This window comes from Ranitomeya imitator, chromosome 7 (genome assembly GCF_032444005.1).
Source record: "Ranitomeya imitator isolate aRanImi1 chromosome 7, aRanImi1.pri, whole genome shotgun sequence".
Lineage (NCBI taxonomy): Eukaryota > Metazoa > Chordata > Amphibia > Anura > Dendrobatidae > Ranitomeya > Ranitomeya imitator.
The window spans coordinates 129,423,192-129,443,248 of record NC_091288.1 but is presented as its reverse complement, the minus strand read 5'-3'; the positions used below and the strand labels follow the sequence as shown (position 1 = coordinate 129,443,248).

The 20,057-nt window shown below is 46.2% G+C and overlaps 1 protein-coding gene across 1 annotated transcript in view; it reads right to left on the bottom strand.

The window, feature by feature from the left end:
• Positions 1–20,057, bottom strand: part of SF3B1 (splicing factor 3b subunit 1) — a 418,418-nt gene that overhangs the window by 245,053 nt on the left and 153,308 nt on the right. Inside the window, exons 9-10 of the mRNA XM_069733802.1 lie at positions 19,797–19,918; positions 18,744–18,941 (exon numbers count right to left, since the gene is read on the bottom strand). Of these exons, the coding sequence (XP_069589903.1) occupies positions 18,744–18,941; positions 19,797–19,918 (320 nt within the window). The remainder of the gene's footprint in view (positions 1–18,743; positions 18,942–19,796; positions 19,919–20,057) is intronic.

The window sequence follows — 20,057 nt, the reverse complement described above, 5'->3', positions numbered from 1 at the left end:
ATTATGGTGGAAAATAAGTATTTGGTCAGAAACAACATTTCATCTCAATACTTTGTAATATATCCTTTGTTGGCAATGACAGAGGTCAAACGTTTTCTGTAAGTCTTCACAAGGTTGCCACACACTGTTGTTGGTATGTTGGCCAATTCCTCCATGCAGATCTCCTCTAGAGCAGTGATGTTTTTGGCTTTTCGCTTGGCAACATGGACTTTCAACTCCCTCCAAAGGTTTTCTATAGGGTTGAGCTCTGGAGACTGGCTAGGCCACTCCAGGACCTTGAAATGCTTCTTACGAAGCCACTCCTTCGTTGCCCTGGCGGTGTGCTTTGGATCATTGTCATGTTGAAAGACCCAGCCACGTTTCATCTTCAATGTCCTTGCTGATGGAAGGAGGTTTGCACTCAAAATCTCACGATACATGGCCCATTCATTCTTTCATGTACCCAGATCAGTCGTCCTGGCCCCTTTGCAGAGAAACAGCCCCAAAGCATGATGTTTCCACCACCATGCTTTACAGTAGGTATGGTGTTTGATGGATGCAACTCAGTATTCTTTTTCCTCCAAACACGACAAGTTGTGTTTCTACCAAACAGTTCCAGTTTGGTTTCATCAGACCATAGGACATTCTCCCAAAACTCCTCTGGATCATCCAAATGCTCTCTAGCAAACTTCAGACGGGCCCGGACATGTACTGGCTTAAGCAGTGGGACACGTCTGGCACTGCAGGATCTGAGTCCATGGTGACGTAGTGTGTCACTTATGGTAGGCCTTGTTACATTGGTCCCAGCTCTCTGCAGTTCATTCACTAGGTCCCCCGCGTGGTTTTGGGATTTTTGCTCACCGTTCTTGTGATCATTCTAACCCCACGGGGTGGGATTTAGCGTGGAGCCCCAGATCGAGGGAGATTATCAGTGGTCTTGTATGTCTTCCATTTTCTAATTATTGCTCCCACTGTTGATTTTTTCACTCCAAGCTGGTTGGCTATTGCAGATTCAGTCTTCCCAGCCTGGTGCAGGGCTACAATTTTGTTTCTGGTGTCCTTTGACAGTTCTTTGGTCTTCACCATAGTGGAGTTTGGAGTCAGACTGTTTGAGGGTGTGCACAGGTGTCTTTTTATACTGATAAGTTTAAACAGGTGCCATTACTACAGGTAATGAGTGGAGGAAAGAGGATACTCTTAAAGAAGAAGTTACAGGTCTGTGAGAGCCTGAAATCTTGATTGTTTGTTTCTGACCAAATACTTATTTTCCACCATAATATGCAAATAAAATGTTAAAAAAAACAGACAATGTGATTTTCTGGATTTTTTTTCTCAGTTTGTCTCCCATAGTTGAGGTCTACCTATGATGTAAATTACAGACGCCTCTCATCTTTTTAAGTGGTGGAACTTGCACTATTGCTGACTGACTAAATACTTTTTTGCCCCACTGTATATCTCAAGGCAGCATACGGGGCATACACTATGGCAGTGGTCCCCAACTCCAGGCCTCGAGGGCCGCCAACGGTGCAGGTTTTCAGGATTTCCTTAGTATTGCACAGGGGTTACCGATGCAGGTTTTCAGGATTTCCTTAGAATTGCACAGGGGTTTCCTGTGCAATACTAAGGAAATCCTTAAAACCTGCACTGTTGGCGGCCCTCGAGGCCTGGAGTTGGGGACCACTGCACTATGGAGCATCTTATGGGGCCATCAACCATAACGGAGCAGTGAACGGGGGCATATACTATGGAGCATCTTATGGGGCCATCAACCATAATGGAGCAGTGTTCGGGGGCATATACTACGGAGCATCTTATGGGGGCCATCAACCATAATGGAGCAGTGTACGGGGGCATATATTATGGAGAATCTTATGGGGGCCATCAACCATAATGGAGCAGTGTACGGGGGCATATACTATGGAGCATCTTATGGGGGTCATCAACCATAATGGAGCAGTGTATGGGGCATATACTATGGAGCATCTTATGGGGGTCATCAACCATAATGAAGCAGTGTACGGGGGCATATACTATGGAGCATCTTATGGGGGCCATCAACCATAATGGAGCAGTGTACGGGGGCATATACTAGGGAGCATCTTATGGGGGCCATCAACCATAATGGAGCAGTGTACGGGGGCATATACAATGGAGCATCTTATGGGGGTCATCAACCATAATGAAGCAGTGTACGGGGGCATATACTATGGAGCATCTTATGGGGCCATCAACCAAAATGGAGCAGTGTATGGGGCATATACTATGGAGCATCTTATGGGGGCCATCAACCAAAATGGAGCAGTGTATGGGGGCATATATTATGGAGAATCTTATGGGGGCCATCAACCATAATGGAGCAGTGTATGGGCCATATACTATGGAGCATCTTATGGGGGTCATCAACCATAATGAAGCAGTGTACGGGGGCATATACTATGGAGCATCTTATGGGGGCCATCAACCATAATGGAGCAGTGTACGGGGGCATATACTAGGGAGCATCTTATGGGGGCCATCAACCATAATGGAGCAGTGTACGGGGGCATATACTAGGGAGCATCTTATGGGGGCCATCAACCATAATGGAGCAGTGTACGGGGGCATATACAATGGAGCATCTAATGGGGGTCATCAACCATAATGAAGCAGTGTACGGGGGCATATACTATGGAGCATCTTATGGGGCCATCAACCATAATGGAGCAGTGTACGGGGCATATACTATGGAGCATCTTATGGGGGCCATCAACCTTTATGGAGCAGTGTACGGGGGCATATACTATGGAACATCTTACGGGGGCCATAAACCTTTATGGAGCAGTGTACGGGGCATATAATATGGAGCATCTTATGGGGGCCATAAACCTTTATGGAGCAGTGTACAGGGCATATACTATGGAGCATCTTATGGGGGCCATAAACCTTTATGGAGCAGCGTATGGGGCATATGGATGGGAGCAGCAAATTACAGAACGGTGGCGCAGGATGGGAGCAGCATATGACAGAACGGGGGCTCAGGATGGGAGCAGCACATGACAGAACGGGGGCACAGGATGGCAGCAGCACATGACAGAACGGGGGTGCAGGATGGCAGCAGCACATGTCAGAATGGGGGCGCAGGATGGGAGCAGCACATGTCAGAATGGGGGCGCAGGATGGGAGCAGCACATGTCAGAATAGAGGCGCAGGATGGGAGCAGCACATGTCAGAATAGAGGCGCAGGATGGGTGTAGCACATGTCAGAATGGAGGCGCAGGATGGGTGCAGCACATGTCAGAATGGGGGCGCAGGATGGGAGCAGCACATGTCAGAATGGGGGCGCAGGATGGGAGCAGCACATGTCAGAATGGGGACGCAGGATGGGAGCAGCACATGTCAGAACGGGTGTGCAGGATGGGAGCAGTACATGGCAGAACGGTGGTGCAGGATGGAAGCAGCACATGTCAGAATGGAGGCGCAGGATGGGAGCAGCACATGTCAGAATAGAGGCGCAGGATGGGTGTAGCACATGTCAGAATAGAGGCGCAGGATGGGAGCAGCACATGTCAGAATGGGGTTGCAGGATGGGAGCAGCACATGTCAGAATGGGGTTGCAGGATGGGAGCAGCACATGTCAGAATGGGGGCGCAGGATGGGAGCAGCACATGTCAGAATAGAGGCGCAGGATGGGTGTAGCACATGTCAGAATGGAAGCGCAGGATGGGTGCAGCACATGTCAGAATGGGGGCGCAGGATGGGAGCAGCACATGACAGAATGGGGGTGCAGGATGGGTGCAGCATACTCCTGGTCAGGATTGGATTGGGGTTCCCCTTACATGTACTGGGCACTCAGATCTTTTATGTTTTATATAATTTTAAAGAAATGAAATAAAATATTATAGTTTTAATCATTTAATTGTTCTCTTCTCTCTGCAAATAATAATGTAAGTCCAAATCTTAGTTAAACCCCTAGATCAGGGGTGGGCAATTAATTTTACCAAGGGGACACATGAGGAACTGGGACAGTGAATTTAATTGAGCTCAAAATTTTATTGTTTTTGAAAATACTCTTTTAAATAGATGTATATACGGGTAAGAATACAGGTTACAATAAGCTTTATAGTAAAATCTACTAGACTATTGATGTAATTTCTGTTATGGAGGCTCGCATATCCGCAAGACAAATTGACGTATTGAAGTCCTGAAAGATGCGCCACGTGTCAGTGTCCATAGGTGAGCTGCGGGTGTCTGAACACATAATAAACATGGGCTTTCTTGAAATCTCATCCACTATGCTGTAACATCTGGCCTCTGTGGTTTTGACGCTGCGGATGTACACAATGTCAAACCTGCACCAATTCCTGGCTGTATGGATGTAACCTTAGAAAGCCATCCAGCTGCTACAATGACAGCCCAGCAACCGGAAAGAAATTAAATTTATTCCTACCAGCAGCATTTCACATTCTGTCAGATGCTGCTTCAGTCACTATTTGGTACGTGGTGAGCGGCAGATGGAAGCAGTACAGCAAGGTGTGAACAGGTGCGCTGCAAAACAAGCTGTCAAAGTTTCAGGACATGCTTACAGCCGCCGCTCACTATGTACTGAGCATTGACTGTAGTCGTATCTCAGTCAGAGGCTGCCAGGAGGATTAAAGTTAATTTCTTCCCATACCCGAGCTTTCAATGCAGCTGCACAGCTGTAGAACACTATTACCCTGCAGATTACACCTCTATATTCAAGTTAGTAGTGTTTACACATTATGACTGTCATTTCTATACATGTGCCATATTTAAAGGGGTTATCCAGGCTTGTGGCTCAAGTCTGCAGTTAATGCATACTCCATTACACAGAGCGTCAGGATTGTCTGTGAGCAGGCAGGTGTGTGACGGCAAGTAAGTGATTAACATTCCTCCGACCACATTTTTGCTAGACCTGTCCGGCCTCGCTCAATACACTTGCATTAATCGAGGCTGTGTCCATCTAGTGAGAATGTGGTCATGAGTACATAAATCACATATCTGCGTCACATAACTGCCTGCTCGCTGCTGGAGAATTGTGCACACAGCGCTATGTGAGGGTTCACATGTAGAATTCTGTGTGACACAGTGACTACAGACTAATCCCAACTCTGGACAACCCCTTTAACTTGTATTGAACTATATGGGGCCTCATGCACATGTGGATCCGTGCACTCTACATGTCACAAGTGTATCAAGCCCAATATCTTGCCCTATTCTTACCTGCTTTTAACGCATTTCTGACATTAGACGTACTATCCCGTTGAGGGCCAGATTGACCACCGACGGGATAGTACGTCTAACACGATTAGTCGCAGCTGACTATCGCAGCTGACATCCGGCTCTATGTGCCAGGAGCGGTCACGGACCGCTCCTGGCACATTAACCCCCGGAACACTGCGATCCTCCTTCCTGCAGGCCCGGATCCAAAATGGCCACGGATTTCCTTATGAGTCCTGCAGGGAGGTGGCTTTCAAGCGCCTGCTCAGAGCAGGCGCCGGGAATCCTCCCTGCACAGCCTGTCAGATCGCTGATCTGACACAGTGCATTGCAAAGTGTCAGATCAGCGATCTGTCACTATACTGTGATGTCCCCCTCCTGGGGCAATGGAAAAAAGTTAAAAAAAATATATATATTTACATGTGCAAAAAAAAATAATATAATTCCTAAATAAAGAAAAAAAAAAATATTGTTCCAATAAATACATTTCTTTACCTAAATAAAAAAACAAAACAATAAAAGTACACATATTTAGTATCGCAGAGTTTGTAACGCCCCGATCTATAAAACTGTCCCACTAGTTAACCCCTTCAGTGAACACGTAGAAAGAAAAAAAAAAAAAAAACGAGGCAAAAAAACAACACATCATACCGCCAAACAAAAACTGGATTAACATGCAAACAAAGACGGATATAAATAACCATGGTACCGTTGAAAACGTCATCTTGTCCCGCAAAAACGAGCCGCCATACAGAGTTATCAGCGAAAAAATAAAAAAGTTATAGTCCTCAGAATAAAGCAATGCAAAAATTATTTTTTTTTTTATATAAAATAGTTTTTATCGTATAAAAGTGCCAAAACAAAAAAATGATATAAATGAGGTATTGCTGTAATCGTACTGACCCGAAGAACAAAACGGCTTTATCAATTTTACCACACATGGAACGGTATTTCATCTGTTACCCTTGGGAAAATACAAAACCGGGAGCTAAAAAATAATTTTTGTGTGGTGGGGGGGGGGGGGGGGGGGGAGGGATTCGGGGGGGGGCAGGGGGGTCTAGTTTCCAATATGGGTCACTTGTGGGGGGTTTCTACTGTTTAGGTAAATCAGGGGCTCTGCAAATGCAACATGACGCCAGCAGACCAATCCATGTAAGTCTGCATTCCAAACGGCGCTCCTTCCCTTCTGAGCTCTTCCATGCGCCCAAACGGTGGTCCCCCCCCCCCCCCCCCCCACATATGGTGTGTCAGCGTACTCGGGACAAATTGGATAACAACTTTTGGGGTCCAATTTCTTCTGTTACCCTTGGGAAAATAAAAAATTAGGGTCGAAAAAAATCATTTTTGTGAAAAAATATGATTTTTTATTTTTACGGCTCTACATTATAAACTTCTGTGAAGCCCTTGGTGGGTCAAAGTGCTCACCACACATCTGGATAAGTTCCTCAGGGGGTCTACATTCCAAAATGGTGTCACTTGTGGGGGGTTTCAATGTTTAGGCACATCAGGGGCTCTCCAAACGCGACATGGCGTCCGATCTCAATTCCAGTCAATGTTGCATTGGAAGTCAAACGGTGCTCCTCCCCTTCCGAGCTCTGCCATGCGCCCAAACAATGGTTTACCCCCACATACAGGTCCTTCTCAAAAAATTAGCATATAGTGTTAAATTTCATTATTTACCATAATGTAATGATTACAATTAAACTTTCATATATTATAGATTCATTATCCACCAACTGAAATTTGTCAGGTCTTTTATTGTTTTAATACTGATGATTTTGGCATACAACTCCTGATAACCCAAAAAACCTGTCTCAATAAATTAGCATATCAAGAAAAGGTTCTCTAAACGACCTATTACCCTAATCTTCTGAATCAACTAATTAACTCTAAACACATGCAAAAGATACCTGAGGCTTTTATAAACTCCCTGCCTGGTTCATTACTCAAAACCCCCATCATGGGTAAGACTAGCGACCTGACAGATGTCAAGAAGGCCATCATTGACACCCTCAAGCAAGAGGGTAAGACCCAGAAAGAAATTTCTCAACAAATAGGCTGTTCCCAGAGTGCTGTATCAAGGCACCTCAATGGTAAGTCTGTTGGAAGGAAACAATGTGGCAGAAAACGCTGTACAACGAGAAGAGGAGACCGGACCCTGAGGAAGATTGTGGAGAAGGACCGATTCCAGACCTTGGGGAACCTGAGGAAGCAGTGGACTGAGTCTGGTGTGGAAACATCCAGAGCCACCGTGCACAGGCGTGTGCAGGAAATGGGCTACAGGTGCCGCATTCCCCAGGTAAAGCCACTTTTGAACCATAAACAGCGGCAGAGGCGCCTGACCTGGGCTACAGAGAAGCAGCACTGGACTGTTGCTAAGTGGTCCCAAGTACTTTTTTCTGATGATAGCAAATTTTGCATGTCATTCGGAAATCAAGGTGCCAGAGTCTGGAGGAAGACTGGGGAGAAGGAAATGCCAAAATGCCTGAAGTCCAGTGTCAAGTACCCACAGTCAGTGATGGTGTGGGGTGCCATGTCAGCTGCTGGTGTTGGTCCACTGTGTTTCATCAAGGGCAGGGTCAATGCAGCTAGCTATCAGGAGATTTTGGAGCACTTCATGCTTCCATCGGCTGAAATGCTTTATGGAGATGAAGATTTCATTTTTCAGCACGACCTAGCACCTGCTCACAGTGCCAAAACCACTGGTAAATGGTTTACTGACCATGGTATTACTGTGCTCAATTGGCCTGCCAACTCTCCTGACCTGAACCCCATAGAGAATCTGTGGGATATTGTGAAGAGACAGTTGAGAGACGCAAGACCCAACACTCTGGATGAGCTTAAGGCCGCTATTGAAGCATCCTGGGCCTCCATAACATCTCAGCAGTGTCACAGGCTGATTGCCTCCATGCCACGCCGCATTGAAGCAGTCATTTCTGCCAAAGGATTCCCGACCAAGTATTGAGTGCATAACTGAACATTATTATTTGATGGTTTTTTTGTTTGTTATTAAAAAACACTTTTATTTGATTGGATGGGTGAAATATGCTAATTTATTGAGACAGGTTTTTTGGGTTATCAGGAGTTGTATGCCAAAATCATCAGTATTAAAACAATAAAAGACCTGACAAATTTCAGTTGGTGGATAATGAATCTATAATATATGAAAGTTTAATTGTAATCATTACATTATGGTAAATAATGAAATTTAACACTATATGCTAATTTTTTGAGAAGGACCTGTATAGGATATCGGCGTACTCAGGAGAAATTGCCCAACAACTTTTGGAGTTCAATTTCTCCTGTTACCCTTGGTAAAATAAAACAAATTGGAGCTGAAGTACATTTTTTTGTGAAAAAAAGTTAAATGTTCGTTTTTTTAAACATTCCTGTGAAACACCTGAAGGGTTAATAAACTTCTTGAATGTGGTTTTGAGCACCTTGAGATGTGCAGTTTTTAGAATGGTTTCACACTTGGATATGTTCTATCATATAGACCCCTCAAAGTGACTTCAAATGTGATGTGGTCCCTAAAAAAAAAAAGTTGTTGGAAAAAATTAGAAATTGCTGGTCAACCTTTAACTCCCTAACGAAAAAAAAAATTTTGGTTCCAAAATTGTGCTGATGTAAAGTAGACCTGTGGGAAATGTTACTTATTAAGTATTTTGTGTGACATATCTCTGTGATTTAAGGACATAAAAATTCAAAGTTGGAAACTTGCGAAATTTTCAAAATTTCCAATTTTTTTTCACAAATAAATGCAGGTAATAAATTTTTTTTACCACTATTTTGAATTACAATACGTCACGAGAAAATGTCAGAATCATCAGGATTTGTTGAAGAGTTCCAGAGTTAACACCTCATAAAGGGACAGTGGTCAGAATTTGTAAAATTGGCGCGGTCATTAACGTGCAAACCACCCTTGGGGGTAAAGGGGTTAATAAAACTGCAGATTTATGTATTGGGGGTGTACTGTGGCTGGAGTACTCACTGTGTCAAGTCAGAACTGAGATAGTCCAGGGCAGCATGCAGTGGTCATATGACCTGCGTCTCCACGTATGTGTACGCAGGTCAGATGCACACAGTAATGTTCAGGACCTTGAACAGCACTGCCCTCCTCTCTGCTCTGATGTTCTCATGCTTGCAGCACCATGGCCGCTCCCCCCCCCCCTCGAACCTTATGCTTGCTGCAGTCCCTGGCCTCTCCGCCCTCCTCAGACTCCTTACTACACGCTGAATTGCTACAGGTCAGGACCTGCACACTCTGGAGAGCTGTCACTGCTGGAGCATTCGTTCAAGCCTGTCTGCGGGCCGGACAGGCATAAGGCCGGTTGTGACCCGTGGGCCACAGTTTGCACAGGCCTGCCCTAGATGAATGCCTCAAGGGCTATAGTTTCCAAAATGGGTCTCTAGTGGGGGTTTCTGCTGTTTGGCATGTCAGAGGCTCTTCAAATGTGACAATGACATCCACAATCTACTTCAGAATTCAATTGCTGCTCCTTCCCTTTCAAGCACTGACATGTGCCCAAACAGTAGTTTTACGCTACATATAGGGTAACCTGTATTCAGGAGAAATTGCACAACAAATTGTACAGTCCATTTTCTTTTGGTACCCTCATGAAAATGAAAAACTTGAAGCTCAAGCAACATTTTTTTTGGGGGGGGGAAATGTATTTTTAAATTTTCTCGGCTCAATATTATAAAATTCTGCAACGAAACTGTGGGTTCAAGGTGCTGACCACACCTATAGTTAAATTCCATGAGAGGTGTAATTTTCAAAATGGGGTCACTTGTGGGTGTTTCCACATCAGGCACATCAGGGGCTCTCCAAACATAACTTCACACCTGCTATCTGCTCCAAACAATTTTGCACTCCAAAAGTCAATTGGCGCTCCTTCCCTTCTGAGCCCTACCGTGCGCTCAAACAATTTTCTGCCACATGTGGGGTATTTGTATATTCAGTAACCCCCTTTCAAATTCCAAGCTGTCATATGTAGCTTTGCTACTTGTGGATGTGTTACTGGTCCCTGGAATAGGAGATTGGGCAGATCTGGGAGTACCCAAGGATCGGATACGAACATTCTCCTGACCCAAGAAAACCAAATCCTTTTCGGCCAAAAGGGGGATATTAATATTACTCGGCCTCTGTCCTCCCTTATCTTCTTCAGAACTGCCGGTATCAATGCGATTGGGGGAAACGCATAAGCTAGTTTGTGATTCCAAGGAATTAGAAAAGCTTCCAACGCCACAGGGTTCCCTGCTGGGTTTATGGAACAAAAGGTGGCCACTTTCCGATTTAGATTGTTCGCAAAGAGATCTATAACAGGAGTTCCCCATTTCTCCGTGATCTGATTGAATATGGATTGGTTCAGCTCCCACTCCCCTTGTCTTAGACGAAACCGACTTAGGTAGTCTGCCCTGAAATTGTCCACCCCTTTTATGTTAAGGGCCGACAAGGATGATAGATTGTTCTCGGCTATCTGTAAGATTGAGTGTGTTACTTCCATCAGTGGTTGAGAGTGGGTGCCTCCCTGATGATTCTGGTAAGCCTATACCACTCTGTTGTCTGAAAATATTCTTACATGATGTGAGCGAAGGGGGTTCAGGAATTCTATAAGTGCGAATTTCACTGCTAGTAGCTCCTTCATATTGGAGGATACTGGTTTCAAGTTGTCTGACCGGGTCCCCTGAGCCACTAGATCGTTTAGGTGAGCCCCCCAACCCATGGGACTTGCGTCTGTGATTACCACTTTTGTTATTGGGACTACCCATAGAATACCGCGGCCCAGATTGCTCTCCTTTATCCACCAATCTAATCAGAGGGTTGTGGTTGACGAGAAGGTGAACTCTCTAAATTTCATCTTAGAGAAATTTCCTCTGACAATATCTGTTATTGAAGTTCCCTCATATGTAACTGGGCCCATTGGACCGCGGAAATGCAGGCTGTCATGGACCCCAGAATGACATTGCTTCTCGCAGCAATATAGAGGGCATTTCTCTTGCCCGGGACACTACCCCCACCATCTTTTGAATTTTCCCTTGGGGTAGGCGGCACTCTTGGGAGATGGGAATCTAGCGTGATGCCCAGATATTCCTGAATCTGACTTGGTATTAACCTGGACTTTTCTAAATTTAGGAGCCAACCCAAGCTTTTTAAAGAGTCCATGACCATCTCCAGCTGGTTTTTGCAATGCTGGGGAGAGTTGCCGATCACTGGGAAATCGTCTAAGTATGGGACGATTAGTATGTTTTGTTCTCTCAGATGTGCCATTACTTCTGCTATCAGTTTGGTGAACACCCGCGGGGCTATTGCGAGACCGAAAGGGAGAGCTGCAAACTGAAAATGTCTTACGACTTTTCGATCTCGATCGTCACCCTGAGGAATTTTTGGAAGTCTCTGTGAATGGGGACGTGGCAGTATGCGTCCTTTAAATCTAGCACTGCCATGAAACAACGCGGAAACAACATTTTCACCGATGTTTTTAGCGGGAAGTACAAGCAGCGGCCACTGCTGGTTTCAGTCCCCCTCCGGCTGCTTCCCAGTAACTTTTTAGAAAAGCATCCGCTTTTTTGTCCATGGGGTCCTTTAAAACCCCCATATCTTCAAATGGTAGGGCAAACTTTTCTGCCGCCTTAGCAATGGCTACATCCAGTTTGGGAGCTTTGTCCCAAAAGGAGCATGCTGGGTCCTTGGAAGGATATTTCCTTTTGGGAGTAGGCAAGGCCTTCCTTACAGGTTTTTTCCATTCTTTACTAATTAGAGCCTGTATTTTATCATTGAGCGGAAATACTCTTTTTTCTGCTCAAGTCCCCCAAACATGATGTCTTGGACTGATTTTTTGGGATGAGAATCAGCAAGTCCCATGGTGCTTCTGACAGCCTTAAAGGTAGGGTACCGCGTTTGTAGATCATTAATAAATCACTGTAATGTAGCATAACATGCTGCTATAACCAAGTTTTAAATGCATGTGAAACAGATTTCATGTGTTATATGAGTTTAAAGAAGGCACTGGGGGCTGACATCTTGGTTTTGCAGCAGTAGCAGGACACTATCAGTGTCAGATTATGGCACCCCATGGACATAGGAGATAATAGACCGGCGCTGACCCTATCTCTAAAGGTACCATCACACTCAGCGATGCTGCAGCGATATAGACAACGATACGACCTAAACTAGATCGCTGGAGCGTCGCTGTTTAGGTCGCTGTAGAGACGTCAAACACAGCAACTCCAGAACGATGCAGGAGCGATCCAGTGACGTAACGGCGACTCACTTATCGTTCTCGCTCCATGTAAAAACGTTGCTGGCGTAGTTGCTTTTGATGTCAAACATGACGATACACGCCGATCTAGCGACGAAATAAAGTTCTGGACTTCTAGCTCCGACCAGCGATATAACAGCGGTATCCAGATCGCTGCTGCGTGTCAAACACAACAAGATCGCAATCCAGGACGCTGCAACGTCACAGATTGTTGTCGTTCTTGTTGCAAAGTTGCTGAGTGTGACGGTACCTTTACATTGTAGCAGCATTAGCAGTGAGCTGGCACGCCTCTGTGGGCTGCACAACTCACCGCTGTAGGTGTGACTAGCTGCCATTTTATTATAGCCATGTGCTATCTGCCGAGCTCCACTTACTCTCTATCTCAGGACAGAAGAAGCGCTCACTGCTCCTCTGTACTCCAGGCAGGCAAGTCCTGGGCAGACATCCTCTGCTTCTCACATGCTGCCCTGTGTGCTTCTCCTGCTCTGTCTCCGCCTCCCACTCACGCACAGTCCCTGTGATCTCCAGTAAGCTGCACTCACAGCCTGCAGAGAGGGAGGTGACACCTGGAGAGAGCAGGGCAGCTGACAGGACAGGGATTAAGGTGGGGGAAGGGGGATGGCAAGAAAGTTATTCACAAAAAATGCTGCTGAGTCCACTGTGTTCTGCTCCTCTGTAAACAAGCTGTGCCTCTGATGCAGTAACTGCTGGTGATAGCAGGTCACAGGGCTGTCACACACAAAACGGCGCTGCCCTGTGATGTTGCTCTTCATTCTGCCCCAGGGATATTAGACCACCCAAAAGGGGAGGGAAATGGTGTTGTCAGCAGTTACTGCCCCAATTTTGCTGCTAACAGTAAAGCTGGTAAATCTTACTATAGCTGCTTGAGGTCTAAAACGGAAAATGCTCCCCCTAGTGGTAAATATGTATATTTGTAAAAAATATATATATATAATATTTTTCATATAGAAATGTTTGCAAACAGTGCAAACATTGCATTAATACATTTTAATTACTATTTTAAGCTTAATTTCACAAAAAAACAAAATACAAGAAAACTGGTGGCACCTTCTCTTTAACCAGGGAGTCCGTTTCCTCTAATGGGAAGCAACTACATGGTCGCTGGGGAGCACTGGCTGGACTCCATTAGAGCAACCAGTCAGTGTGGCGACCCCCAATAGAATGTGACCGCTCTGTGTGCACGCCGCGCACGCGTTCCCCGCCAGGACCATCATGCACCCCTCGCGCGAGCACAGGAAAGGCCGAAAAGCCTGTGCGTGTGCGCGCACGCGACTGCACCAGCATGCAATGCGCTGTGCGCGTCATGGCACATGTGCATTACCTCGCTCCCAAGGTCCTATGCGCAGGAGGCCCTGATGCCACCATTTTTTTCCCGGCTTGATAATGCGGCTGTCAGGGCGCGCGTTGCGGCACCGCGTTCCACACCTGGAGGGACCCCTCATGGTGTCTTGCGGGCTTTACCCAGAGTGCCATACTGGAAGCCACCACGTGGACATCTGTGAGGATTCTTCCTAGGAGCAGCAGCGCCTGCTACTGCTCCCTGCGCACCCTAGAGACCTACTGATCCCAGCGGTGGCGCTTTGGGTGGCCCAGCCAGCCGAGGCAGGGAACCCCCGCTGCCTGAACCGGTCTGAGTGGCCCCGGAATTCCAACGATGATCTGAGGTGAGACTTGCTGCAGGTTCCCCATCAAGGACAGGAAACCAAAACTGATGCGGAGAGAGGTACCACCTTTTTATCTGTAGGTTTCCAGTCCTTGGTGGGCGGATTTCCTCTCTCCGTGGTGCCATCATGGGGGACAGAGAAATAGGTTATTATCCTGTCTCAAGGGCCTAGTTAAGTCTATGTATCTGAGTACTGTTTCCCTAACATCCTGATTATGGTAAAAACTTTCCTTCTGGTTCCTATGGAGTTGGCAAAAAGAGGGACGTACAACCTCTTGATTCATATTTGAATCTGAGGCAACTTTCAGCAGAAAAGCTGGATCAAGTCTCAAGACCAGCCTATCCTGCAAATACAGATTCTGAATGGATAAAAGCTTGAAGCTCTCCTAGCCTCTTTGCTGATGTAATTGCCACTAAAAATGCACTTTAAGTGAAAGCCTACTAATTTCCAGGTCCTCTGATAAATCATACAGGTGTTTTCATAGATCATTAAGGACTAGATTAAGGTCCCAAGGCGGAACAGATTTCCTTATTAAATATATTAATCTCTGAACTGCTCTGGAGAGTCGATTTATCCAAGGGTGAGATGACAAAGAAGAGTCATAGAATACACTCAGGGCTGCTACCTGGACCCTCAGAGTGCTAGGCCTGAGGCCCTTTCTGAAACCTGATTGCAAAAAGTTGAGGATCTTGGGGAAATCAGGACGGTCAGTATCAACTGTCGCTTTTCCACAGTAACTGCAGAATCTACTTCATATTTTATTTTTATAAATTACAAGCCAGTAGGGAGCTGGTGACTTCTGCAGAGTAGAGATAACGTCATCTGACAGACTTTTTTGCTCTTAGGACCTGCCGTTCAGGATCCAGGCTGATAGCCGAAGAGTTCCTGGGTTCTGATGTAGAACTGGACCCTGGTGGAGAAGGTCTCTTCTTTCTGGTAGCAGGAAGGGTTTTTCCTCTGACAACTTTTTTAGTAAGGGGAACCAACTCCTCTTCGGCCATAAGGGCGCCACGAGAATGACATTGGCTCTGTCCTCGCATATTTTCCTTAGAGTTCTTGGAATCATTGCTAGGGGAGGGAATGTGTACAACAGCCCCTTGCTCCAACGATGCCCACTGGGCCTCCCAGAGGGTTCAGGGAGTAGAAGGTTCCGACTTTTGCATTCCGTCTGACTGCGAACAGGTCCACATCCGGTGTTCCCCAGCGTTGGCATAACTCGAACACCTCGTTCTTCAATTCCCATTCTGTTGCAGTCACTTCTTTCCTCTTTCCTGCTCAGGAAGTCTGCAACCTTATTTCTGGTACCCTCCAGGTGTACCGCCGAGATCGAGAGCACTGACTTCTCTGCCCACCTGAAGATCTGTTCTGCTTGTAGTGATACGGGTCATGGACTGCCCTGATGACGAAGGAAAGCTACTGTCGTCGTATTGTCTGATAGTACCTTTACATGTTTGTTTTCCACTAAGAACTGGGCGGAAGATAAGACTATCCAAACCGCACGTAGCTCTCTGTATTTTGAGAATTCTCTGCCGTCCTTCTGACTCCCCTGTCCCTGGAAGTACCTTCCTTGGACATGTCCTCCCCAATCTTGCTGACTTGCATCCGTCGTGTTTAGTGAGCTCCGCTTTCTGTCCCAAGATGCGAGGACCGCCTATTGCAACCGCCGAGAATGAAACTGGCTCCAGTTCACAGGGAATGCAGGCCGTCATTAGACCCAAGATCTTCATTGCATCTCTGATAGAGACTCGGCACCGTGAAAATTGACAAACTTTCTTCACTATGCCAGTTTTTCTTCCTGTAAGAAAGACATTCTTATTTCTGAGTCTGGCATAACCCCCAAGACTTTTATTCTTGGTTTGGGTACTAGATCTGATTTGGACCAGTTTGTAATCCACCCCAGTGGATTATACCTTGGATTATATGCAGATTATCCCATCTGCAGTGTGGAGATCAAAGATTGTAAAAACCCTGAGGGCTGATGCTAGGCCGAGGGGGAGGCAGTGAAATTGATAGTGGTAGATTCTGTCCTCCTTTTCCACTGCAAACCTGAGGAACCTTTGGTGATCTGGGAAAATTGGCACATGGTTATATGCACTTTTTAAATCTAGAGTGCACATTATCACTCCCTTCCTTAACAGGTGAATCATGGATCTTATCGATTCCATTTTGAACCTCTTATTTTACCCATCTGTACAAATATCTGAGGTTTATTATCGTCCTGGACTCCCCCGATGGCTTTATTATCGAGAAGAGGTTTGAGTAATGTCCCCTGCCTTCTTCTCGAGGGGGTACGGGAACAATTGCGGCTAACTCTAGGAGATACCGAATGTCCAACCATATAGGGGAGGCTGACACTAAACGGGAGCTGGATACGAGGATTCTTTCTTGAGGAAAAGAGTCGAACTTTATTATGTACCCCTGAGAAATAACCTGTAGGACCCAATGACTTGTGGTGATCTCCCACCATCCCTCCAGGAACTCGCTTAGTCGGCCCCCTACTCTGATGGCGTCATTTCCTCCGAAAACCTGAACTAGAGCCTGAGTAGCTGGAGTCTTTGTATTTGACTCTGCTCTCCCCCCTTCCTGGTAGCTTTATCTTCCTTGTTTCCCTTTCACCCTGTAATCTGTTTTCTGATTATAACGGGAGTCTACGAAAGGGTTGATATCTCTTGGGTTTTTACTCTGGAAACCCCTTTTTTCATCTGAGACCTTCTCGAAAATATCATCGAGGATGGGCCCAAAATCCCTACCTCCTGAAAATGGAATAGAGCAAAGCTTATTTTTAGAGTGCATATCCCCTGACCAGTCTGTAAGTCAGATTGCTCTTCTGGCTGCGTTGTATAGGGACTGACTCCTAGCCGCAAATCTGACAGACTCCGCAGAGCCATCTGCTAGGAACACAGTTGCCAATTTTAGAAGGGAAAGGGATTTTAATAGTTTCCCAGGAGTTTTGGCCGATAGTTGATCCTGGAATTCATCCACCCACAAGTGCATAGAACGTGTTACTGATGTGGCTGCTATATTTGTAGTTATGACCGCTGATGAACTACTTTCCCAGGCTCTTTTTAAAGGGAACCTGTCACCACCAAAATGGAAGGTGAGCTAAGCCCACCAGCATCAGGGGCTTATCTACTGCATTCTGTAATGTAACCTGACGTAACCTGAAAGATGAGAAAAGAGGTTAGATTATATGCACCCAGGGGCGTTCCCCGCTGTGGTCTGGTCTGATGGGTGTCGGGTCCGGTCCGGGGCCTCCCATCTTCATAGGTTAACGTCCTCTTCTTGTCTTCACGCTGTGGCTCCGATGCAGGCGTACTTTGTGTGCCCTATTGAGGGCAGAGCAAAGTACTGCAGTGCGCAGGCGCCGGTCCTTTCTCTGGAGGGTCTTGGTTTATCTCCTACTCCAGCTCTGATTCGGAACGGGTCATATCTGAAGAGGAAATATCTTCCCTTGGTCTTTTTCTGGATTTCTGGGCATCTGAATGCGTGGGCGGAGGGAATACCAGACCTGATACAGAGGCCTGTACTTCCTCTCTAATAATGGCCCTCATGTTAGACATGAGAGATGCCTGCTCTTCCCCCACAATCCGGCTGGTGCATGCCTCAGAGGGGTTTCTGCCAGGAATCCTTTAATCTTAAGGTGCAAATAGGACAATTCCTATTTTTGCTCAGCTTCTTAGCGTCTCTCGTTTCTGGCACGGAGGAAGCCTACAAAACACAAATGTAGCTGCTCTGTGGGACTGTATTTTGCTGGGGCTTAAAAGGGACTCTTATCCTGATTCACTTACATGCCCCTGGCTCTCCTGCCCCATCTCTGCTTTAGTGGTGTCCTCCATCCTGGGGATTGCCTGCGAACTGGCTGGCCCCCCCTAACCCCCATTACCTTCCTTATATGCCTCCTGGTCTCTATCCTTGAACGCTGCAGCGCTCCTGCGCCATCCGACATGCTCCGGAAGTATTCTTCCGCAGAGGAGACGCCGTCCCACCCTCTGCCGGCCGCGACCCGGAAGTGACGAGCGCTGCGGCCGGCAAGACGCTAGAATGTACGGCTATCCACTTTCCTCCAGGAAACAGTGTGGAGATGCAGCGGCATCAAGAGAGACGGCCTGGAGTCTGGTACATCTGAGGGTTGAGAGCCCCCGACAGGAGGAAGCGACCCCTAAACCAGGAGCAGAGCTACACTGGACAGCTGAGGGACCCTCAGAGCAGGTGTCAGTCTATGGAGATCTTGCGGTGGGAGGGAGAAGCCAGGCGAGCCCCCCCCCCCACCTCCCCCTCCCGATCCACACACCCCACACGGAACAGTCGGACTTCTTTTTCTCTCACTGTTCCTATCCACAGTGGGACAGGAAAAATAATGATGAGTAATGGGGGGGGGAGGGGTCCTTTTAAACTCTCATGGTTTCATGTCCCACTGGGGATAAGATGGACGTCCTCCATGGTGCTGTCAGGTGGTGACCTGGAAAAATTGGTTTTGTAAATTTTGTTGGAAAAAATAGAAATGATAGGAGGATAGGTAAACAATTGTTAAATCCTGGACAAACTAAGTTATGGTGATTAGTTAAAAAGAGTAACGCTAATATTCATTGTATCTACTTACCAGAAGTTTGTCAAAGTACTGAATATCATCAGGTTTTAAGAATGGAAGGTTTCCAGAAGGCTGATCGCTAACACTTTTCATGGTTCTGTCTTCAGTAGGCATATGAAATCCAGTCATTCCACCTAATGGAGTGGGTGTTGCAGTCAATTTCCTCGCTGGTGTACGTATGGGAACATAACCAGCAGGTGGTGGGAGAACCTAGTGCACATAGATGAAAAGATATATATATGAAAGGTGTGAAGGGAAGAAGAAAAACAAACAAGCATCACATAGATGAAAAGATATATATGAAAGGTGTGAAGGGAAGAAGAAAAACAAACAAGCATTTTTTTTTTCACTTCTTGGGTATGCCTTTTCTTTTAACCCCTTTCTGCCATCGGATGGAATAGTACTTCCAATAACAGAACCCCCCGCTTTGATGCGGGCTCCGGCGGTGAGCCCACATCAAAGCCAGGACATGCCAGCTGTTTTTATTTGTTCTTTCAGGTTACATCGGGAAGGGGGGGGAAGCTTATCTACAGCATTACAGAATGCTGTAGATAAGCCCCTAATGGCAGTGGCCACAGCTTATATGCAAAAAAAATGAGGTGACAGATTCCCTTTAAAAAGCTTAAAGCTCCACTCCAGCGTTTTTGTTTTGTTTTTATTGCACCACTCCGTTTAAAAGTAATTCCCCTGATCCTGTATCATATTCACCTGTCGTCGCTTTCATCCTTTTCCAGCGTAGCTCCAGTCGGTCACTGCCGAAAAAGTGACCTGCCAGCTGCTCCAGTGTTTCATGGAGCGGTCGGAGGTCACTTTTCCATACAAGTCTATGAGAGTCTCCTTCTGGCTCTCAGACTTGCATTGTGCTCTTGTGACGTCGCTTCTGACTTCCAGATAGTCAGAAGCTGCGTTGACAAGATGGCAGAAGGGGATCGGAACAGTGCTGGAAAATGGTGAAGCCGCTAGTGCGTGACAATAAGAATGGGGGTAGGGGACTTACATTTAAAGAACACATTCCAGCGGTGGGAAAAAAAAAACCCAGCTGGAATGCTGCTTTAATCAAAATACCTTATAACCCTCTGGAAACATAGCATCCAGCTCTTCATCAGAAAGTGGACGGTTTCTTTCATCAATTTCACGTTCCCATCTCCATGCTTGAAGCTGTTCAGGAGTCATACTCATGATATGTCCTATGAAAAACAAAACATTAGAAAAGATGTATACCTTTATCAGGAGCTGGCAGCAACTAACTATACATTTAGTCCTGGCCTTTCTGCCATGGAAGAAATTGTGGAGTGGACAGAAAAAGTCCATACATGGAACCCCTAA